At 41.5% G+C, this 25,675-nt stretch overlaps 1 protein-coding gene across 2 annotated transcripts in view; it reads right to left on the bottom strand.

The window, feature by feature from the left end:
* Positions 1–25,675, bottom strand: part of CCDC102B (coiled-coil domain containing 102B) — an 810,362-nt gene that overhangs the window by 534,530 nt on the left and 250,157 nt on the right. For both annotated transcript variants that reach the window (XM_029590911.1, XM_029590910.1), the window contains one exon: positions 9,784–9,993. In XM_029590911.1, coding sequence (XP_029446771.1) covers positions 9,784–9,993 — 210 coding nt within the window. The remainder of the gene's footprint in view (positions 1–9,783; positions 9,994–25,675) is intronic.

Raw genomic sequence — 25,675 nt, forward strand, 5'->3', positions numbered from 1 at the left:
CCAAGCATCTCTCAGTCTGCAACCATTAATTGGAATTTAGGACCATGCCAGGCAAGGTTACCGAACTGAGGAACTCTACTGAAGGAGGAACTGCATGGTATCACCTCAGGAGGCAAACAATGTGCTATGATCCTGCTCACGGGTCCCAACTGCAAGCAGCCTCTCAACATTCACAGCCAGAAGGCTGCTGAAGCTACTGTTCCCTACGGCGCACTGAGGCCTGCTTCTGTTCACGGCGTGGAGCCACCAACATGCTGCTCCTCCCACGGCCCGAGTGCCGATGTCATTACTGCTGCCCTTCCTGTGGCGGGAACGCCCCTGCTGCTCCTCCCTTGTGGCCAGAATTGTACATAGTATTCAAGGTGCGGTCTCACCATGGAGCGATATAGAGGCATTATGACATTTTCTGTTTTATTAACCATTCCCTTCCTAATAATTCCTAACATTCTGTTTGCTTTTTTGACTGCTGCAGCACACTGAGCCAACGATTTTAAAGTATTATCCACTATGATGCCTAGATCTTTTTCCTGGGTGGTAGCTCCTAATATGGAACCTAACATTGTGTAACTACAGCAAAGGTTATTTTTTCCTATATGCAACACCTTGCACTTGTCCACATTAAATTTCATCGCCATTTGGATGCCCAATCTTCCAGTCTTGCAAGGTCCTCCTGTAATGTATCACAGTCTGCTTGTGATTTAACTACTCTGAATAATTTTGTATCATCCACAAATTTGATAACCTCACTTGTCGTATTCGTTTCCAGATCATTTGAAAAGCACCGGTCCAAGTACAGATCCCTGAGGCACTCCACTGTTTACCCTTTTCCACTGAGAAAATTGACCATTTAATCCTACTCTCTGTTTCCTGTCTTTTAACCAGTTTGTAATTCACGAAAGGACATCGCCTCCTATCACATGACTTTTTAGTTTTCTTAGAAGCCTCTCATGAGGGACTTTGTCAAACGCCTTCTGAACATCCAAATACACTACATCTACCAGTTCACCTTTATCCACATGTTTATTAACACCTTCAAAAAAAATGAAGCAGATTTGTTAGGCAAGACTTCCCTTGGGTAAATCCATGTTGGCTGTGTTCTTTTTTTTCTCCTTTTTTTATTTTCTTTTTTTTACTCACAGGCATTTCCCTGAAGGGAAATGCATGTCCATTATCTGCTGGAGACAGAGAATACTGGTGGGCTGATGTGAGGGCAGGACTATATAGCTGTGACATCAGCTTTTGCTCCATCTCCATCTGCTGGCAGAGGTGCATAACCCACTCGTTGGGATTGACCTACCTGAACGCTACGGAAATCTAGTTTTGGAAATAGCTGAAAGCTACTGAAATTGTATTTTGTATTAACCATGGTACTAGTGTGCTTAATTACAAAGAAACCAGACTGATCTTTCTTTTCTTTGACTAGTTATTCTTCTCAAATGATTTTGAAATTATTTAAAAGTTCTACACCAAGGATTTTACTTTCTTCAATTGGGGGGAATGGACAGGACAGCCTTTTCAGCTACAAGATTGAAAGGGAAGGTATTTTTTTTCTGATAGTGCTTTTGATTTTCAATTAGTTGGAACGTAGTGAAGATGGCAATTTTTTTTCTGATGTTGTTGTTGAACAGCGTCAAAAGCAAAACAAAAAAAACTTCAGATTTTGGCTGAAAATAATTCCAAAGTGCAAGGTAATAAATCTTCTGTGGTAAACAATCTGCTGTGGATATTGATTAATATTTACAGTGTATTCTTTTACCTTGTCCCTTCTAAAATGAAGCAATTGGAATCACTTTCTAGTCCTGCTAGGCAATTTTTCAAGCATTACAGCTATTAAATTATGATGCAAACTCATCAAGAAGCACAATCGATAAAGCCATATGAAATAACCAAAGTTCTGCTTTAAGAAGGGTTTTTCTTGTTATGGGTCTATGGAATACTTTGTTGAAAGATGAAATGTCGAATGAAAAGAAAAACAAAATAATCTGTTGCAGACTGCCACAATCAGTACATATATGGTATGGATAGCCATGATTCTTTCATCAAGCTTTATTGGCATACATAATGCTTAACTGGTAAGAAACTGTGTGCTATATTAACTAATTAATTTGAATTGTTGCTAACCTAGATAAAAGTGTTGATTGAAATAAAGATGATTAAGTCTTTTGGAAAGAAAGTGACATCCATGACATAAAAGTATCATGGGACAAATTTATACTTCTTTATAATCAAACCGATTTATTAAATTAATACATAAATTAGCACTTGTGTTGTTGGAAAATTAACACATGCCTTCTTTCTCTAAATATATTTCTAAATAACCTCTAAAGACATAGTCACAATTTTTGAAGGGGCTAATAAACATGTGGATAAAAGTGATCCAGTAGATGTAGTGTTTTTGGATTTTCAGAAGGCGTTTGACAAAGTCCCTCATGAGAGGCTTCTAGGAAAACTAAAAAGTCATGGGATAGGAGGTGATGTCCTTTCATGGATTACAAACTGGTTAAAAGACACGAAACAGAGAGTAGGATTAAATGGTCAATTTTCTCAGTGGAAAAGGGTAAACGGTGAAGTGCCTCAGGGATCTGTACTTGGACTGGTGTTTTTCAATATATATATAAATGATCTGGAAAGGAATATGACGAGCGAGGTTATCAAATTTTCAGATGATACAAAATTATTCAGAGTAGTTAAATAACAAGTGGATTGTGATACATTACAGGAGGACCTTGGGAGACTGGAAGATTGGGCATCCAAATGGCAGATGAAATGTAATGTGGATAAGTGCAAGGTGTTGCCTATAGGGAAAAATAACCCTTGCTGTAGTTACACGATGTTAGGTTCCATATTAGGTGCTACAACCCAAGAAAGAGATCTAGGTGTCATAGTGGATAATACTTTGAAATTGTCAGCTCAGTGTGCTGCAGCAGTCAAAAAAGCAAACAGAATGTTAAGAATTATTAGGAAGGGAATGGTTAATAAAACTGAAAATGTCATAATGCCTCTGTAGTGCTCCATGGTGAGACCACACCTTGAGTATTGTGTGCAATTCTGGTCGCCGCATCTCAAAAAAGATATAGTTGCGATGGAGAAGGTACAGAGAAGGCAACCAAAATGATAAGGGGAATGGATCAGCTACCCTATGAGGAAAGGCTGAAGAGGTTAGGGCTGTTCAGCTTGGAGAAGAGATGGCTGAGGGGGGATATGATAGAGCTCTTTAAGATCATGAGAGATCTTGAACAGGAAGATGTGAATTGGTTATTTACACTTTCGGATAATAGAAGGACCAGGGGGCATTCCATGAAGTCAGCAAGTAGCACATTTAAGACTAATCGGAGAAAAATCTTTTTCACTGAATGCTCAATTAAGCTCTGGAATTTGTTGCCAGAGGATGTGGTTAGTGCAGTTAGTGTAGCTGGGTTCAAAAAAGGTTTGGATATATTCTTGGAGGAGAAGTCCATTAACTGCTATTAATCAAGTTTACTTAGGCAATAGCCACTGCTATTAATTGCATTAGTAGCATGTGATCTTCTTGGTGTTTGGATACTTGCCAGATTCTTGTGGCCTGGTTTGGCCTCTGTTAGAAACAGGATGCTGGGCTTGATGGACCCTTGGTCTGACCCAGCATGGCAATTTCTTATGTTCTTATGCATATGGGACATCCTGGCTCCCCATCCTTCCCCCATCAGCCTAATCCCTCACAGAGATGCAACACAACAAAACTTAGATTTAATCAAGGCTATGGTTTATTGTAGCAATGAACAAAACAGATCCAAGCTGGGCAATATACAAGCTATCATCAACCTGGTTAAAACTAAATCATGCCCCAGTTTCAGCCTCAGTAGTCTTGGAGTGAAGCGCTACATCCTAGCAGTCCACCAACAGTTAACCTCAGCTTCTGAAACTGCCTCAGCAGTCCTCTACCATGCCCCATGACCTCTTTGCCATGTTCCAGCAGGTAAGGCCAGTGGCCTGGTCATAGTTTGCACTTAACCATCACAGCTTCAAATAGCAGATTTACTTGCCCACATTATGTCAACACATGTTGAACATTATGAACAAGTTTAACTTGAAATAAACCTAGGCTTAGGTCAACCACCAAAAATGAGTGTATACTGCAACATTCAGTTGTCAAAGAAAACATGTACCAAAGCCTCCTGGATGTAATTATTGAAAAGTTCAATACTGTTGTCAGATAAATGTATATTCTTCATCCAGTACAGATCAGGACACCTATCCCTGACCCACTCATGCTTTACCTGAAAACCTCCTTGTGCAAGCAATCAGGAACCATTCTGGTTATTCACCTTTCTCACACCACACTTCTAGAGAGGCTTGTTTGACTAATTTAGATCTTACAATTATATTCACCCAAACCATGTATTTGGCAAAAAAAATCAACAACTTGCTTAAATCTTTCTTTACTATGGCCATCAACTCCCATGAAGAACGCAAATCATTGCCCCGCAAATAAAGCACCACAACTCCCGATGTCTTCATCAGCTTCAATAGAACAAACATAACTCTTAAAAACTGGCCCAACTGCATGCTACAAATTCCCAGCCACCAGTGGTTCATCCTCCTGACTACCAATCCAAATTGCTTTCCATATGATTGAATCACTACTCACTGAAATGCCCAGTGAATGAAAGAGTGGCCCATGATCTTGGCACACTCTCATTCAACCAACCCCACCTGGAGTTCTGAAAAGGAAAGCCAAAAGATCAACCATTGAAAAGTCACCACTAACTATACGCCAAGCCCAGATGGATGTAACCTGTAAATGCCCTCAAACACCATTGACCGATATGCTGAATTGCTGTGTCTGGCAACCATACTGGGCAATGTATGTGGCCACACCTATCCTAAAATTCTGTATCCCAAACTCACTCTCATTTAGACCCAAAGCCGCAATAATCCATTTGAAGATTTGTGTTAACTGATACAGAAACAAAGGCTCCTTTCTCCATGAACCAAAAATTGCAAACCGCCAATATCAGGGGCTGTTCAAAATGATCTGCTGCCTGAGGCAAGGAAAGAGAGCGCGCTCCACTACTCCGGTGCCACCTGGCACAGGTCAAATCAGCGAGAAAGCAAAAAAGAGGGGATCCCCTTGGCATATAGCCCTTTTGGCTATTTGAAATGCTAGGGAAAGGGAGGATGCAGGATCAGGATTCCCAGAGGAGTGGTAGATAGTTACAGTGATAATGATATATCTAGAAAGCTGTCAGGAGCTCTACCACCTCCCTCCCAGCCTTTCCCAGCATTTGTCCCCTAGGGAAGTTGGAGATGGCTGAATGATGTGGCTGTATATGTAACTCTCAGGGCTGGTGCTAGAGTATTAGGAACCCTAAGTGAACCTTACAACCTTGCATACAACTCCTGCCCCCAGCCCTCGGCCCTCCCCATACACAATTAAAAATTATGCATTTATAATAACAGAATTTACATGAAACAGGACAAAGTACAATCTCTGAGGTAAAAGCATCACTTATAACATATACATTAAATTTACATGCACTGTTGTGGTGCCGACCAGAAAACCCTGTAAAAAAAAGACACTTGGAACCTAAGTAGTATTAGGCCTATGGTAAAGTGCATTAGGTGTGAACTTGGCCCTCCGAAAGCCATGAGTAAACTGAATTACAAGTTACAATATAGTAAACCTCCCACACCAAAAGAGTTCCAACTTACAGCACTCAAAACATTAACAACCCTGCCTATGAAAAATAAATACTGTAAATATTACACCAGGCCCTAATACCCATACACCAATATTAGGAAAACAGAACAAGCCAGGCTGCTAAAGACCCCTACATAGAAATTAGCGGAATACCTCATCTCGGTCACACATGCAGAACACACAGACCCTCACAAAATATAGAATAAAGAGACCATAATGTACAAATAGAATGCAGACAAAAACTGTACTGGAAAACGCAAGAAGCCAGCTCTGTATGCAGTGCAACAGTGGAAAAATGGAAACATCACCATTCCTCATAAAACAAACAATATAATCAAGAAATATAAAATATCAATCATAATAGTAAAAACATGCTAAAAATATTTCAAAACCGCTTACTCACTCACCCCTTCCTTCTCACTCAAGCCCTTCCCTGTCCTTCCCTCCCCTCACACCCTCCTTCTCCACCCCCTTTTTCCTCATACTTCCTCCCTTTTCCTTGATATTCCCACATTTCTTCCCTTTCCCTTCATATCCCCAAACCTCCTCCCTTTCTCTCCCCTCCCTCATACCTCCTCCCTTCCCCTTCCCTACTCCTCCTCCCCTCATTCCTCCCTTTCCTTCTCCCACACTTCCTCCCTTCCTTCTCTCTTCCCTCCCCTCCATCTCCCCATACCTTCACCCTTCCTCTTCTCTCTCCTCACTCACACCTCCTCCCTTCCTCTTCCCTTCCCTCCTCTTTCCCTCTCTCTCCCAACTCCACTCCCTTCTCCTCCTACTCACTTATTCACTCCCTTCCTTCTTAATGAGAAGAGAAGAAAGCAGAGCTATGTGAAGGGGAGTGAAGAGGAGGCTGAGTGAGAACTTCCCCTTTAGTCAGCTCAGTCTCCCCTTCCCTCATCTATCGGCCCAGGCTGGCAGTCACCCACCCACACACACACACAGGCATACATATACATACACACCCACACAGGCAGTCACCCACACACATCCATAGGGCCTAGGCCTTTTTTTCAGCTACCAGTAGGATGGGGTCTGCTATCAGCCACTGCATCATCCTCCTCTCTTAGGTCTCCAATTGTGGGGTGGGAGGCAGCAGGAGTCGCATTTATCCTGATGTGATCTCCTACTGCTGCAGGGCAAGTCTCGTGGCAAAAGCTGCGAGACTGGCCCCGCGGCAGCTGGAAATGACATCAGGATAAACACGATTCCTGCTGCATGGGATTAGGGATGTGCGTTGCCACTGAGCAGATCGGGAAGGGGTTTAGTTTATCTCAGCCCAATCTGATGTTTTACTTTGAGGCAGGGTGAGATGGCTCCTGTGGTAGAGGTGTTTTGGAGGAGCACTTTTTGCCACTCCAAAATTCTGCTGCCTGAGGCTGCCCCCTCACCCTGCCTCATGCTAGAACCACCCTTGCCAATAGGCTGTTCTGCATAAATGCCTTGATGCAGTCTACTGGACATGCAACCTTGTTTGCCAAAGCCCTCAACTGAATTACCTGCTCTCTCTCCTCTGATCCACCATGGAACAATGTATACATGGAAATACACATCCAATTCACTAATCCTCAAAGCCCTAAAGAAAGCTAAAATAAAATCCTCTCTGAATAAAACCACCTCAAACCCAAACCAACAAACCTAAATAAACTGCTCACTATTGCTATTAAATCATTGAAACATATCAGATAATGAATGTCCATTGACATGGCCCCTGAGAATTCCTAGCCCTTAAGCATCAACTTTACATAGAAAAGCAAACTGCTGTGTTCCAAAAAACCAACAACTTCTGAAAAAAGAAAAATTTCACCACATGGCACCATACGGTTGTCAACGAACAAGCTGACTACTTAGCAGGCACAATGTACTGCATCATATACTCCAGAGGCATATGAACACAGACCCAACACTGCCCATATAAAAAGACAGATGCAACCTTTCTGCCTTTGGAATAAACAGCCCAGGTCAACGGTGCCACAGATGCTCTAATCATATCCTAAGGTTCACCGTTCCAAACCGCCACAGGTACTCTGGAACCAGGGATCCTATATCGTCTGCCTGAGTAGCCAACCTTCGGACCTCTTCTCACTAGAAACAAGAAAGAGTATCCACAACTGAGTTCTCAACTCTGGTGATGTGTTTAGGCTTCGTTGAAATATTCCATCTCAAACACAAGGGACCAAGCTCCCACAATAATACCAATATTTGCTTGCACCTGGCAGTCTGCAGATTAATCATCTCCACCACCCCTTTGTGGTTGCACCAGAATAAGCCTGGCTTATCCCACAGTCCCTTTCCCCAAAGAGCCAACACCAGAATTAGTGAGAAAAGTTCAAGGAAAATCATGCTCTTTATTAATGCTGCCTCTTTCCAAGGAATTGGCCCCCTCCACGCTCCTCTCCAATACACTGCAAATCCAAGGGACTCGGCTGTTTCAGAATATAATTCCAAATCCCTGTTGGAAACCCAAGGCTCAGGCAAAACCAAAAAGCCATTGAATGATTCTAAGAAAGTCTTCCACACCCACAAGTCATCTTTGATCCCACAAGTCGCACTTATGAAGTGATGACTGGCCTTAATGCATGCTGCGGCCCTTGAAAATCTGCAAGTAAATGCTCTGCCCATGGGTTTTGCACTACACGTGAAGTTCAAAGAGCCTATTAAGCAACTGTTTCGATGTTTCTTTCCTAGCCCCACATGCCTGATCCACCAGCATATTAAGAGTCTGCACCTTATCTTCTGGTAAGCGTGACACTATGTCATCAGAATCTATCTTTATTCCTAAGAAGGTAATGATGGATGCAGGACCCTCTATCTTCTCTTTTGTAATGGGAATTCTGAAATGATCAGCAACCTTAACGAAGCCAGCCAACAAATCTGAGCACGTGTCTAACCGAAAGGGACCCACAAAAAGGAAATCATCCAAATAATTCATTATGCTATCCATGCCTGTACTCTACACCACAACCTAGTGAACAAAGGTACTAAACAATTCAAACAATGCACGACACTGAACATCTCATAGGAAGGCAATGATCAACAAAAAACTGACCCGTGAAAATTAATCTCATCAATGAAAAGCTATTTGGGTGCATAGGAAGCAGTCTAAATGTAGATTTGCTATCTGCCTTAACAAACAGGGCACCTTTGCCAGCCTCTCTGACCAAAGCCAAATTAGGCTCAAAAGAAGCACAATGCCCCAAACAAGACTCTGCAGGCACAGAGCCATTCACTGAAGACCCAGAAAGGTAGAACAAATTCAAAATCAACTTGAATTTACTAGCTTTCTTCATTGGTACCACGGCCAAAGATGACAGATGCATCTTCTTGAAAACAAACGTATTCTTTCTTTCTCTAAATGTATTTCTATTAGATATGGTTCTACTAGCTCATCTAAGTTCACGTTGGGCTTTTACTTGTGCTTTCCAGTAATTTGGCAGCAAAGGTCTTGATTTCTTTCAATTTTCCAATTTTCAGAAAAAATACTGTCTAATTGAGACAAAGGCAAAATAATGCGACAGGTTCAGCTTCAGAAAAATGATTGAACTCTATCCTTCAATAGATGATTTTTTTTTTTAATAAATTAAACTTCCCACTAGATCTTAACTCAAAGCAGATCTCTTTGATGTTTTGAGCAACAATAGATAGATAAATAGATGTTATGTTTGTGTTAGAATAGCCATAATGATATCTTTCCTATTGTACTGTAGAATGGAAATTCAACATCTGAAATTTAATTTCATTTCTTTATGCAGCAGTAGAGTGAAGCACTAAAAGTGACTTAGCAGTTACTGCTAAGTTGTTGCTCAAAACATCAAAGAGATCTGCTTTGAGTTAAGATCTAAGGGGAGGTTTCATTTATTTTTTTAAAAGTCATCTAATGAAAGATAGAGTTCAATCATTTTTCTGAAGCTGAATATATATATACACACACATACACAAACACACACACACACCAAAATAAAATAGTAAAAGTACCCCAGAGATCATTAAAAAAAAAAATAGTTCTATTAACAGCAGATTATGCTTCAGCCATTGGCTACATTTTGAATGAGTTTTACATATAAATATATACATATACTGTTCACATTAATAAACCTTGTTACCTTATTTTTTTCAAGGAGTTCACTCTTTGCTGCATTGAAATCAGTTTCCAGAGCACTGGCTGTCAGATCCGATTTGGTGGCCAGAAGCTCCTGGAGTGCTCCAATTTGAGTCTTTAGATTTCTGTTTTCTATCTCCATTTCCAGTTTTTCCATCTCAAGAATTTCCCTCTTTTCTCGTTCAGTTGAGTTTTCAAACTGCATTCTCTCCAGCTAAAAACCAAAGTAAGATGTTCACTTTTATACATATTATGTTTAAAAAAGAACAAAGATGTTTATGGACACCTGTGTTAATGCTATTGGTCCATATTGGTATCACCAAGCAAAGATGAGAAAACCTTGGAGCTCATAAATGATTTGCCTCAGTTTTGCTCTGGTACAGCACTGGTGCCAGATTTATCATGGAAAACATCCCATTATTGTCAATGGGAAAAACATGTACAAAATGATCATAAATATTTAATAAATGAGTCCCTCATATTTTAAAATTTGTTTAGATAGCTTTCAATTTTAAGGCCCCATTTTCCATTGAGGTAGACTGAAGAGTTTCTTTATGTTTAAGATGCAGTCATCTTATGCACTTGCCTGCTGTATTCCCTCTAAGAATAAATTCTCAAAAGCGATTGCGCACATAAAATTCCATTTTACACACATATATATGGGCTTTTGAAATTATCTGGGGTTGTATGCGTAAACAAACAGTTACATGTACTTGAAAGATGCGTTCCAGGGATTGGAGTTAGGGCAGGGAACCCATCTATGCACATACTTTCCAAATTCAAAAGTATTGCATGTAAATGTATGCCTGAACATTTACTCCTGCTCCCATGCAGGAGTAAATGTGCTTGCATGCACTATGCAAGGATTCACATGTACACGCTAAATTTAAAAGCCCATTTACACGCATGTGTTGATTTTGAAAATTATAGCTGAAGTCAGAGTAAACAAATTACAAGTGGACTTCAGCCCTAAGCATTATGTTCTAAAGTCGGACTCCCAGTAAACAGATTATTGTTTGTTTTTCAATAATGTCAGGATTAGAAATAATGAGGTCCGTATTCAGTAGGTTGGTAAGTGAACATGTTATCCAGCTAAGGTTAGCTGGATAACCTGTGCCATATATTCAGCAGGATAAGTGTTCCATTGAATATCCAGACTAAAGTTATCTGGTTACCTATAGCCAGATGACTAAAAACCTACTGGATATCCAAATATAGCCTGATAAGCTTTTTAGTTATCTGGCCTTGTGAGGCTGGATAACATGCTACTTAGCCCGATATCGTTGAAAGATATCGGGCTAAATAGCACTGTCCTCACCCAAGAAGATAGGGTATCAATAGGCAATACCCTCCCTCTCCACCCCAATGAGTAATAGTAAGGTCATGTTAGGCCATGCAACCCCCATTCCCCCATCCCTGAAATCTTTTTGACAACTTAGAAAGAGGCCGACCCCGGGCCCAATTCTCACTTAGAAATATAATTGGGCAGCTGCTCCCCCCACCCACAGGAAAAACTAGAGGCACCTACCTCCCATCCCCCTGACCTCTCTATCTCTCCTCAATACCTTTTTTATGTGAGCCAGGAGAGAGGGACCTCTGCCCTGCTCCCAGCGCCTCTAGTGATGCACTGACAGAGGCAGCACTGGAAGCATTAAATTGCTGTCAAAACAAGGCTGGAAGCTGCTGTGTTTGAGGCATGAGTAGACCACAGTCTCAGCACTGCTGATGATCTTCAAACATGCCAGGTATGGTGGAAGGATTAGGGTTGGGATGTGGGTGCTAAGGGAAGGGGGAAGAGGAATGAGCTGGAGGTAAGTGTGTTTCTCTAAATATTTGGCGCAGGGAGCAGTGATCCACCGCTTTCTATGGGACAATTTGAAACTCTCTAGGGGTTCTTGTGGTGATGGAAGGATCGGAGTGGTAGGCCCAGAATTTGGCACACTTGGGTAGGGGGTGAAGTACTGAGCCACTAGGCCTGGTTGATTTTAATTTTATTTATTGTCCTGCTCAGCACTTTGAATATAGACAGTTAAGGTTAAAGTTATTAGAGGACATGTTCCTGATAACTTTAACCCTGCTCTCAGCCACATCTTGAGTTAGACAAATAACTTATCAATTAACTCCAAATATCAGACTCAGTCGGATACATTATTCAGTTAGCTCAACTCTGCCCCAGAACACCCCTGAAATTTCTCTCACTTATTTGGCTACATTTTCTCCTAATAATGAGTATCTGGCTCCTTTGCAATGCCTTTGAATATTGGCTTCTTTGTAGTTTGTAATATTGTCGCTTTGTCTGTTTCAGGTACTTGAAGGGTATTTCAAGAAGTATGAATATGCAGACATTCCCTTGAAGAGAGCATTAGCTAGGCCTGTAGGTGAACACATCGGGAGGCAATACACCATTGAACAGTATCTATGTAAGTAGTATACCACTCAGTTGTGCACAGGAAAGAAAGGAATATTTTGAAAGCCACACGGGGGGCAATTAGGCTAAAGCACTCTGCCTAGAGTAACATTGTTCAGGGCTGTCAAAAGCATCCAAAACCAGATTATTGTGGAATGGAAACTTAAAGATAACAGAAGGAAGATCTCGGTACTTTTAAGTGCAGCCGAAGCTGGTACAACATGAAAGCCGGGCTTCCGCGGCTTTGCAGGGCCAATGATGTTACATTATATGTTACTCATCCCTCCCAATGCAGCCCTAGTGCACCATGGTTCCGTGTTGGTGGACTAATGTTTCAATAAATATTTGACCACTTGGAATTAATGTTTCTCTGCTATTTAATTGATTGTTTGAAACTTATTTTTGGACCTTTTCTACCTTGTCGTAACACACCTGCTGGATTGATTAATATTTAGTGTATTTGCTCATCATTCCACACCTTGTGGTTGTTTCCTTAATTAACATATTAACATAATAATATAGCAATTGATGGCAGATAAAGACCAAAAACTTCCATCTAATCTGATAAGAAAAATGTTTAGGGTTGTAGAGACTGCTCCATGCAGGTTATAACCATGCCTTTTGTTTAGGGTTTCAACTGTCAGACCTCAAAGGTTACTCCACACAGAAATGTTACACAAAAGATACCACAGGCTACCCCAGTTCTTCATGTCCATCCTGTAGCTACTAGGTTTCCTCTGTGCTTATCTAACATCCTTTTGAAAGTTGTTACCATTCTTGTATTCACCACCTCTTCCTCGCAGACTTTCCTGGTATTCAGCAGCACCCTTTCAGTGATAACATGTTTTCTGACTTTGTTCCTCAGTCTAGCCCCATTAAAAAGGTAATTTACAAAGACTTACATGGGAGTTGTGCTAGAAAAATTGGCATATATGTGTGTAAGTTGCATTTGTATGTGGTAAGAAGATTGTCAGATGGGCGGGAGTATGTGCAAGGCCTGCCTCACTGAAATGTATGCATGTACATAGTGGGTGTTTTGAGGGATTCTGGAGTGGTGTTTTGAAGTACATGCATATTTATGTATTTTATAAACTGAGTATATCATCAAACATGTGTGCATGCTTTTATAGCTACTAATCAAATCTGATTAAGGAAACAACTACAACAAGGTGTGGAATGACGAGCAAATAAATACACTAAATATTAATCAATCCAGCAGGTGTGTTACGACAAGGTAGAAAAGGTCAGAAATATATGTTTCAAACAATCAATTAAATAGCAGAGAAACATTAATCTGATCTCTCTTTTGTCTGTAGTTTTTGGGTGAAGGTATGGAGCAAGTGGAGGAGAGTATGGGTGAACTGGTGGAGGATGTGAGTCAACTGGAAGAGATTTTGGGTCAACTAACAGAGGTCTTGGTGAACTAGTGCTTAAAAGTACACACGCAAGTATTTTCATAAGTGAGAAACGTGCTTACATCAGCCAACTGTATAAAATACCTGCTTCTGTTCATAAAACAAGGATTATTACACACACATGCCATCCTGGCATCCCTTCAACCATCCTGGACAACCTCAAAAACTCGGCTTTCGTAAGAGACCTTGGCGTGCTCCTTGACAATCAGCTTAACTTTAAAAGATTTGTAAACAACATGACAAAAGAGTGCTTCTTCAAACTACAAGTTCTGAAAAAGCTAAAACCGCTTCTGCACTCTCAAGATTTCCGCCTGGTCCTACAAGCTATCATCCTTACCAAAATTGACTACTGTAACTCTCTGTTACTCAGTCTACCAGCTACCACTATTAAGCCTCTACAGATGTTACAGAACTATGCGGCCAGGATCTTGACTAACGCTAATAAGAGAGACCACATCACACCCATCCTCTACAACCTCCACTGGCTGCCGATCAAATACAGAATACTCTACAAACTCCTGACCATCACACATAAATATTTATACAACTTAGCCCCAATGGATCTTACATATCAGCTGCACACCATCAAATCCTCGAGACCGATCAGAAAAGCTTACCAAGGCACCCTTTTTATCCCTCAAGCCAAAACTTTGCTAAGGAACAGGGCACTATCCACCGCAGGTCCTATCCACTGGAACACACTCCCACCAGAACTCAGACAAGACCCCTGCCTGATTTCTTTCAAGAAAAAACTGAAAACATGGCTATTTAACCTAGCGTTTCCTTGAGGGCTTACAGTCACTCCCCTCTACAACCATGTTTTTTGCTCTTTGTTATCAATCCACACTTAAACCCTCCCCTACACTCTACCTCTGATCCACTGTTTCCCTTATCCCCTTCTCCCCTCCCCACACCCTATTTCAATTGAGGCAATTCTCCGACTGCTTTCATTTAAAGTCATCGGTTTTTTGCATCAACCTTGTATAAAAGTTTATTTTAACACCATGTTACAAAAAGTTTTTTATATATTCCTCGTTCTATGTATTGCTCTCAAGCATTATGTTGCTTTATGTTCTATGTTCTTCGTTCTATGTAATGCTCTTAGGCAAGTTCTAATGTTTCACTGTAAACCAGTTTGATTTGCATCCAATGTAAGAAGATCGGTATATAAAAAACAAAAAATAAATTAATAAATAAATAAATAAACATGCAGTGAGCCCTATTGGGCTCTTCTACTAAAGGGATTGTGCCATGTTAATAGGAGGGATAGAAGTAAAAGTTTTGTTGGGTTTAACTTCCCCATGTGGGAGACTAAAATGATGGGGTCCCCAGATTATAGAGCTCATAGCTACCATTTTGCAGTGTGGATCTTTAGTTATTTCTTAAAGTGGGCAGGATGTCTTTTTTCTTTCCCCTGGTTCTTTTGTGTTTACTTTTGGTAGAGGACCCCTTGGGCCTCTAGTAAGGAGACCTGTGAATGGAACAGAAGAAAGGGTGCCTTTTACCGATCTTAATCATGCCAAGTTTTGCCCTTTATGATTTAGGATGCAGGAAGATTTATCCATTCTTCCTTCCTCTCTTTTTTTTGTATTTTTAAGTTAACTTCATTTTTATCATCTATCTGGACTCCCATGGATTGAGGGAAATAACATCATGAAAGAGTTTGGAGTCTCTCATTGAGAGAGATCCGGTGGACTCTTGGAAGTCTTACAGGGAATGAGTTACTATTCATTCCTGGGAAGAGGAGAGTTGGACTGTAGAAAGACCAGTTGCACCCATCTGGTATTAACCACTAAAATTGAAGAGAGGAGTAGGGAGGTGCCCTCCAGGTACCATCAAAGACTGTGAGGAGAATGGATAAGAAGTAAGAATTTATTTCAATACATCAGGACAAAGGTAGGAAACAATGGGAATTTAAACTATTACCTCTACATTGGATTTAAGAACCCCCATCCACTGAATTTTGGAGAAGGAACTTTGAAAAGTATTAGTAATACAAGATCAAAGTAACTTAAATTATTAAGTCACAGATTTATAGATAAGACCAATAGTGTAAATGGACTGTATTGTATAAGACATTGTAAATGAACACTTTCATCAATTTTCATTTAATTGCCAGTAAAAAGTTGAAAACCATAATCAGCCTCCAGCAAGGTCATTACTGCTATATACAAAAGTCTGTGTTGTATAAATATGAATTTTGTTATGATCCCCCCTGTTGCTGCGCTACAGGTGGTATCTCACCTTCCACTGGAGGCCTCTTCGAAGCCAGGGCCTTGCCTGTGTAACATCCAGGATGTGCTCCAGGGCCTGGGAGGCCTAGCTGTTCCTGAGGCCTGCCTGTGGTTTGCTTGGCTCCGTTTGGACTTCCTGCTTCGGCCACGCCCTTTTCCCTAGGGGCTGGCCCGCAGCTCTCCACCTCACTTATAGGGCCAGCGAGGTGTGGTCCAGGTAAACTCCTCTCAGGGAGTTGCCCACATCAGCTGTATAAAAGGACTTTCTCTTCAGTTCTAGTTGGCCTTCGGATTGAGCTTTACAGTTGTCTGTACCTCTTCCTCGATCCAGGTCCTCCGTGGTCTTGCTTGCTTTGATGGCTCCTTGTCCTGTCTCTGCCTTGATGTCTGTTCCTGATGTTACCTGATATCTGTTTACGTTCCAGTGCCTGATCCAGTTCCTGCTTTTCCTTCCTGCTTTCGGCTGCCAGGAGTGCAGCAAACCCCGCTTTAGGCTGCCAGGAGTGCAGCAAACCCCGCTTTAGGCTGCCAGGAGTGCAGCAAAACCTGCTTTAGGCTGCCAGGAGTGCAGCAACCTACCCTGCCTTGACTGCCAGGAGTGCAGTAACTCACTGCTTCCTCTTCCCTGCACGTGTCCACTCCCGCGATTGTAGGACAGGGTGGTCTGTGACCAGTCCAGCCGTGCTGGCTGTGTAGGGCGCCTTGAGAGACAGTGCCTGTATCCTGCTTCAGCCCTTGCCTTGATGTCTTGTTTCAGCCCTGTCTTGGATGTCTGCTTCAGCCCCCATCTGATGTCTTCAGTTCTAAGGACTCTGTCTGCCCTCGCCTCTGTCCGGCCTGCCGCCCTATGCCGTACCCAGCTGCAGGTCCGAAAGGGCTTGGAACAGTCGGAGGACCGTTCATCAATCAACATCCCAGTGTTGGTTGCCATGGGCGTGCAGGTCCGGCTGAGGGTCAGACTCCGCTCCTTACCCCCTGCTTCTGTTCCTGCCTGCTTCACCATGCCTGCACCGGCTCACCTCCCACGGTGTGGCTTGGGGCTCCTCCTTGAGTCTTGCCGTGGCCCAAGGGCTCACCACCTTCTATGGAGGCGACCGCGCTCCTGCGTGCTCGGTAACAAATTTAACAATGCTTAAGGGCTTGGAGATAATCTGCGCGCACACACACATACACACACACACAATGATAGGGAATCTTGGAATTAGAAGGACTTGATAACAGTAAGGACAGACTGAACCATCAGAAGCCCTTAGATTTAAAGTGCCCTTTGGGTCCTGTAAGACCTAAGGTTACACAAATGTTACAGTTACTCAGTGCATAAAATATATGTGCATACTTTTATAAAGTAGGTTTAAAAACTATGTGGATCCCTGTATTAAAATATGTGTACATTTGGGGAACGATACACAGTATTTTTTAAAATTGTGCAGCTTCTGCTGCACAGTATATATAATACAGGTATAGCTTTAGATGTACCTACTTATGCGCATATGTGCTGAGTTATATACACTATTGAAATTATCCTCAATATGTAACACTTCCAAAAGAAAGAACAAAAGAAACAGTTATCCCCCTCTCTGCAGCACCAAACTTCCCCTTCTATGGGAGTCTCCAATGTAGAAAAGGGTATGAGTGATCCTCAGTTACTCCTGTCCCACTATTTCTTGTTCAGAAATTGTACGAGCTGGTTATGAGGTCAATGTCAGTTTCTTTACAGATGTATGCTATATAGCCTTAAAACAAAATGGCGCTGGCCTTAAACATGGCTGGCACTATTTCAGGAGATACAGAGCAGGAAAGATTGGGGATTGCTCCTACCCTTTTATTTATTGGAGACCCCTGTATAAGGGGAAAATATGGTTTGAGAGAGTTGGGGAAATTTAAGAGAAGGCATGTAGTAGGGGGGGGGGGTTGCATTTGTGAGGTGTTTATATTGACTTTCTCAGGAACAATTCTCAGTAGCCTGCCTACATGCAAAGACTGGGTAGGCAATTTTGGAAGAAATCTAGCGAGTAAATTTTATTTTGAAAATTTACTAACATGGGCAGCAGGGACACTCTAGTTCCCCTCTCACACTCATCCTTCTTTACATATAACCTGATGTACAACAAATAGAATAAGAAAACTCACATTTGGATAAGGCCCACAGTTGTATTAATATTACAACTTAAGATGGAACCCAAGTCAAGCAAGCACTGTTATGATAAACAGACTCTCCCTCCATGCCCACTTCAATGATGCCTGTCCCATTTGCCATAACTCAACAACAGGCTACCTTCAGCCCACTTGGGTTTAATACCCCATAAAGGAATCCTGCCATATCCCAATGAGATCCTATTGAGTGTGATCACCCTAATCAGACCCTTACCATCAACACCCAATGTGACTATCTCAAAATTGTATCAACAGCAAACCCACACTTCTGTTATTTTCAGCCAACTGGGCAATATAGGAATACTTTGCCCCATATGAAAAATAGCTTGGGTTAAGCCTCCTACCTCTCAAGAATATGACAACTCCCCCAGCAGTATACAGTTCAATAAGATAGTGAGTGGGATGCCAAATCATGGGATTACAAAATGATGAAGACCAAACTCATTCCTCCTTTTATACTTCTGCAGTGTATCACCCTGAATCCAAAGTTCTTATGTGACTTACCACCAACCAACATTCAGCATTCACCCATTGCAGGATCTGAACACACAACAGCCATTAATCAAAGGTCTCTTTTATCAAGCTCCCAGCAGAAACTCATGCCCCCAAAAGTTGCAGATGCCACCTGGCTTCCTCTTACTTCCATGAGTACCCAATGACTAAAGGACCTGTGTAATTTGCACCTTCTTTGTTCAGTGGGTAAAGGAAAGTGTGGTAAAATATGCATGCAGACCTGAAAATTCCAATATACACATTTACTTTACTCCCCCAAAACCAAACACACACCCAGTGAGGCCTCTCATTAATAGAAAGGTAAACAACACACACTGTGAGCCAAACATAAGCTTTTATAAAATAATGAAAACCAGGCATTAAGAAAAAAAACATACATGTGAAATATACCCTGTATTAAACAAGTCCAGTTCTCAAATTTGTTGGCTCCATGAGTAAAAAAAACAGTAAGAATATTCATTGAAAAAAAAGGATAGAAAAGACAAAGCAAATTTTTTAAAAATTATTCAATATGATTGTAACAATTTGAGAACTCTAATTAAAGACCTCAAAGGAGGAGAGAGAATCTTAGCTCATCTACAGTTTCCTTTGCAACTTCTCACTGATGACATTTTCTAAATATTAACTATTCAGGCCCAAAGAACAAATAGACCATACCTCTAAATATCACCATTCATTTACTTGAAAATTGTAAAAGAAAACTAGCACCATATTTTGGCACATCTAAACGTGATGTAAGTGTTGGAAGCATGGACCTTTGGACTGAGGTGGAGTTTGGGAGAAGCCCTGCATGTCTCTACCTTCCACTGGTGGAGTCAGGCAAGGCAGAGGCCCAACTGGAGCTTCACCTATACCAGCCCACGTTCCCCTTAGGTTGAGCCCTCAGGTGGTGGGGCTGGAAGGTCTTAGGTGGTATCATCCGCGGATCAACAGAAAATCCTTAGGTGAGGCAAGGAAGAGCAGGTGAAGTCAAAGGCAAGTCAGGGTCAGGGCAGGCGGCATCCAGGAATGTCCAGTAGTCAGGCAGTAGTCAGTGGCAGGTGGCAATCAAGTAAGGTCCGGTAGTCAGGTAATAATCAAGAGAAGTCCAGGAAGCAAGCTGAGGTCAAAAGCGAAGATTCATCCAAGAGAAAGCTGGATGGATGAGCAGGGCAGGTGGACAAGGAGCAACACAAGAGGCAAGGCACACTGAAGGAGTGAAGAATTGAAGACTGACCACAAGAACTGATGGAAAAAACAAAGACCATAAGACCAGGACAATGACCAGGAACTGAAGACAACAAAGACTAGGAACTGAAGACAATGAAGACCAGGAACAGAAGACAATACAGGAGGAATGCTGAAACAACTCACACTATACAGCGGTAGGAGATCTGTTGCCGAGGTGAGGACTGCAGGATGAATGGGCCTTATATAGGCCAGGGTTCATGATGCCCTCTGAGGGTGCCGTGGGGGATTTCCCACTGGAGCTCTTTAATTTGGAGCAAGTTGGGTGCATGCACACCTAGGAGAGGCCATGTTTGGAGGCTGGTGGCATCTTGCCTGGCATTATGTCAGAATATGTAATAAAACTGCTTCGACCAAGTGTATCACTCGAAACAATTCACACACAACACTGGTATAGTTTCTAGAAGGATCCAAAGAATATATGTATATGTATAGCTATACATATACATATATTCTTTGGCATTATGTCAAGCCTGCTCAGATGCAGTGGTCTGCTGCATTTCTGCCGGGGAAATTCTGTTTGGCATTGGGGGTCCATTCTAGAGGATCTGGGAAGCAGGTAAGTAGTTCCCAGGGGAGACCTGTGGACTGCCAAATGCAACAGTAAGAAATTACTTTCTACCTAATTATGTAGGCCTGGATGAATAAGGAAAAAGGAAATACATATTGTGCATAGGATGATGGCAACTTAGGAAAGTTTATCAGTCTCAAATTTTTTCCTTATTTTATTTTCCAGCAACCCTAAATTAAAGATGTTGAAAATACTTTTTCTGTGTTTCCAGTCTATTTTTATGATTCAGTGATTCTGATTTTATTAGTTTTATATTTTTCAAACAATAAACCTTTAATTCTTGAGATTGCAAGCAACACAGTTTGCAAGGTAATATCCTGTGGTGAGGAACAGTAACCTGAGGCAGCAAGACCAACCCCAATAATGAAGCAAAATATTGGCACAGACCAGTTCAATACTTGCTTTTAGTATATCAGAAGATGAGCAAAGAATCTGCCTCATCCATTACAATGTTCACCCCCTCCATGTCTCCAAATTCTTCTATCTCAACTGTACTTTCACCAGCTAGGTAAAACTCAAACCTCCAGCACCATACCACTTCTAGCAGGACCTTAACCATCAGACAGGGCTTCACTGTCCCCCAACAGGGGAGCAAAGGATCAATAGAGGAGTTACATAGAATCAGCTAAAGTACTTCTTCAACAAATCTCTCACAAAAAAAACCAGTGGGGCGGATTTTAGTAGACATGCCATATTTTATAATCTGCATATACCTGATACGCACAGGTTATAAGATATTTATTTATTTATTTATTTTGAATTTTTCTATACCGCCGTTCATGTAACAAGTACATATCACATCGGTTTACATTAAAACAGAAGTTGCATAAGAGCATTACATGGAACAGGGGTTAAAATGTAACTGAGGTCCATGAAGATAAATATCTGGGTTAAATACAAATTGCTAAAATAACATTCAAGAATATTGTAGGAGATCTCTGCACGGCCATATACACATGTTTTTGGGGCTGTGCGGTATTGTTTGAAAGTTAGCCCATGTTTATAGTAAATATGCTTTGTATCTATGGCCCTAAATCATCAAAGACTTCAGGGAAATGGTTGTTGCCTTCACTTATTTGCTGGGATATTAATTTAAAGGATTTTAGAATTTTGCTGGAATACTAGAACTGTTTTTATTGTCTCAATGAAGAACTATGCTAGATAGATTTATGAGAAATCACTTTTGTTAGTTTTATTCAAATTTTGTTGTTCAAAGGGAGAACTATGTGAGGTTATAACAAATCACTTCAACAAGGTTTTGTGTCACTTACTAGACAACTGAGAGGTTTATTTTGTTAAAATTCATAAAACTGGAAGAATATAAAAATAGATTGGCATGTTCATTGAACACTTTATTTCAACTAATTCAAATATTTGTTATAGAGAGAAATCAATTTGGCACTGCAAACTTTAAACATAAATTTGGTTTTCCAGGGCAGTAGTTACAATTTAATCATTATGACACACTTTAGAAATATGTTTCATAAATAAAACCTAAAAAGTTAATGCATAGCTTATTGAAGAGAAGATTGCAGTGCTAAATTAAATGACGACTTAAAATGGTTTTTAATTTGTATTATTACCATGGTCTGAGCAATATCTTATATACAATGCATGCTAAGCACTGGCATGCCAATACTCATTTCATCTACTTTCCTCGAGTTCAGAAAGGCACTGTAAATCACCAGAGCAATTTTAGCAACACCACCTGCATCATAATTGTATTATTCAATTAAATAGTGTGTCCCCTGGGAAGGTTCTTAAGCCTTGCATATGAGAGAGAATTTGTACCACAGAAAAAAAAGAGGTTAAAGAATAGATAAAGGAATAGGCAGGTGAATTAATGGTCCCTAAGCATGAATAATAATCAAAATAGACAAGTGAGACAAGATAGCATTAATATCCAATGTCTTTCTAAAATAAGATTTATTAGAGTTATACAGGATTATTATACAGGATTATTTTTCTGTAAGATAAAGCACAGATTTTACAATAAGCAAGTCTTCATTAATCAACTATTTATTTGATTTATAAACAGAGTAAACATCTTGATGTTGATATTCAGCCATGGTTTGTCCAATTAAGTTATCTAGATAAACATACCCGGGTGTTTACATTTTACATTGAGTGATACAGACATACCACTGAATATACCCAGACAAACCCAAGGTTATCTGGGGAAATGTATACAGATAACTTAGGACTGACTCTCAATACAACTAATGTTATCAGGATCACTTATCCAGATAATTGTGAAAATCAGACTTATCCAACTGACGGTCTTTTTCACTAATCTGCCTTAGGCCATTTATTGGGCAACAAATATTGTTTTTCACATGGTAAATGGCAATACTGCATGGATAACATGAGATACTAGAAATATATAATGTTATCTGAGCCCCAGCACAGCACATATTTAAATGAGTGAATTAGCAAGCAAATGAATACTAATGAGTTCATTACTACCCTAAACTTTGCTATTCGAATAAAGTAGTTTGCCAAATAATTAGCAAACTACGTGTTGCACTTGGAGGTGGACCCTTGTCCTGGAGCAGTGAAGAATGGCTCCCTAGTAGGGACAAGGAAGCACCTGCCCCTAGGGGGTAGAGCACTGGAGGACACAGAGGCTAGGATGAGCTTCACAACTGGAAGCCCGCGGTCCCCCCAGGTGGAGCCCATAGGGACCCGGGCTGCTTGGACTTAGGTGGGCCTCGCAGGGTCTCCTGGAGAAGTAGTAGAGAGGCGTGCCCACGAGAGAGGGAGTGCAGTCGGTCACTAGGCTGTAGGCCTGGAGAACCAAGGAAGGCCAGTACAGTGTAGGCGATGACAAGGCACGGGACAAAGCCAGAATCAGGAGACATGGTCAATGGCAGCCGGGGTCAGAGTCCGAGGATCAGTCTGAGGAGTAGTCAACGAAGCAAGGGTCAGGTTCCAGAGGTCAGATGAGGTCATAAGGCAGGCAGAGGTCAGGATCCAGGCAGCAAGCAGAATGGTCAAGGAACAGGCCGAGGTCAGTACCAGAGAGACAATCCGAGGGTAATACCTGGGGAGACAGGACAGACAGACCCTGGAACAGACGGATGCTGGAACAGAAGGATGCTGGACAAGGCTGGAACAGTAGGACACTGGAACAGTAGGATGCTGGAACAAGACTGAAACAAGACTGTGAATGCGTAGGCAAACTAGTACACTTACAGTGCCGACCCGATTGCCAAGGCAAGTAAGTGCAGGCAGATACTTTCTTATATCGTAGGTTCAATTAGGGCGTGCCACAGAGCTAGGACCTGCCCCTGGCCCTACAAGAGGCCGGGTGATCCGCGCGTGCGCGTAGAGGTGTGGCCAATGCCACTGAGGATGCCGAACTCTGGCGTGAGGCCTGGTGCGCAGTGAAAGGCCTGGCCACCGTCACCACGGGACGCCAAGGCCTGGAGATGGGAGCAGGTAAGTGCTTACCTCAATCACAGCAAGGGTTTTTAGTGTCAGGGGTGATAGGGAATGGGGAGGGGTTGGGTATGGCCCAGGGCATTGGGATTTTGGGGTCTAGGGGGGAATACAGGAAACACCTGATTATAATATTTACACTAAACCAGGGAAATGGATAGAGTGCCCAACCTGTGAACCCTGGAACATTATATTCAAATTTAGAAGGAGTTTTTTGGGTGAGGGGTGCACAGTCCAGCAGGGCCCTATATAAAATTTGGAGGGGGGTGAGGAAGGGAGTCAGGCTTCAGGCCTCCTTCTCTTTTTTTCTCTACTGTGCCTCTTAACCATATCTTTTGAAGATATCCAGTTAAGTAGCAAATAATCTGGCCACACAAGTTATCCAGCTAAGTTAAATGTGAATTTTAAAAGCCTGACATGCACCAAAATTGGGAAATACTTGCACACATCAGGCTCATGTGCACTCACTGAATTTTAGATGCTGCCCAGGTGCATGCGGATCTCCTGCTATGCACACATCTCTAAAGTTTTCAAAAAGAGGAGTGGTGTTGGCATGGTGTGGGTGGGGCTGGGTGTTTCAGAGTGTGGTCAAGAGATGTATCTATAAATATTTGCACACATGGGTGGGTGCCCAGATCCCCTGCCACAAAAGTTTACTTCTGCCATGGAGGAGGTGTAAGTTAAAAAAATAAACAAAGAGCCATTTCTGATAGGTTTAAAGGGTCTGGGGTATTTGGGGAAGTGCAGATTATCAAACCAGGGGGGCCTGGAGGACCTAGCTGTTAACTGGATGAACTGGTGGATAAATTGGTGAAACTGGCAATGGTGTGGACGTGCATCCCCTATAAAATTCCCCAACCTATGTGGTAGAACTGGGATTTACACGATTAGGCTCATGCCTTCTTAAAATTAGGTGATCATGTGCATGCACCCAGTGCATTTTTTAACATGCATACATATGTGAATGCAAGTTATAAACTTGCTGCATCCCTGGGCGCACCCCAATGCACCCATGCCAAAGCGTGCCCACCCGCCTGTTTAAAAGTTACCATCCATAGTGGATAGAATTAAAACTTGGCTAAGTTAGCCAATTAACTTAGGATCTCCTCATTATGCTCCCAGAATGCCTCTTTTTTTTTTTTATCTGGTTAGGTTTTATCAAGATAATGACATCTAATTCTAGCTGGATAAGTGGCTCAATATTCAGGAACTTGTAATTTAGATATATAAATTGTGAGTTATCTATCTAAATGGCTTTGAATATTAACCTCTCAGTGCCCAACTTTTAAAGATATCCTTTTTACGCCATTTGCGTCCATAAGTGGACCTGTGGAAATTAAGCCTCATATTTTACAAACTGCAGCAAGAGCAGTTTATAAATACCACATATTTCTGCTCCAAAAGTACGCATGTGTTTTTGACTACATGCATATATTTGCAATGAAAGAAATTATGTACTTTATCCATTCTATAAACCTATGCACAAATGTTCACACAAATAAAAATACCAAGAACTGAATGTGGAGGCAGATAATATACAATAGAGTATGCAAGAGTACTTGGAATCTAAAATTTGCTGATTTGCTAGCTCTTCGGTTCATCTAGACTTCATCCTCTTCGGTTCTCTAACTTCATCCTGAATCCCAACAAGTTTTTCCAGGCCTCTCACCTGAAACCTGCTTATGACTGAGCAATTGTCACTCCCACCTGATGACATCGGGGGCCCTGCCCCTAGTTTGGAACAGCATTGAGAAGTTCCTATTGTTTCTCTGTTTGCCTGCTGTCTGCTGCTCTGAATTGGACTTTTTTAATAGGTCTGTGTTTATTGTTTTTGCTCTACTCTCTTCACCAAGCGATTACTCTTCCCCCTTGATGATGTCGAGAGCCCTGCACCTTCTATACAGCTTTCCTGACACTGTAGGCATCATGCACTG

This window comes from Rhinatrema bivittatum, chromosome 2, assembly GCF_901001135.1.
Source record: "Rhinatrema bivittatum chromosome 2, aRhiBiv1.1, whole genome shotgun sequence".
In the NCBI taxonomy this organism is placed as follows: domain Eukaryota; kingdom Metazoa; phylum Chordata; class Amphibia; order Gymnophiona; family Rhinatrematidae; genus Rhinatrema; species Rhinatrema bivittatum.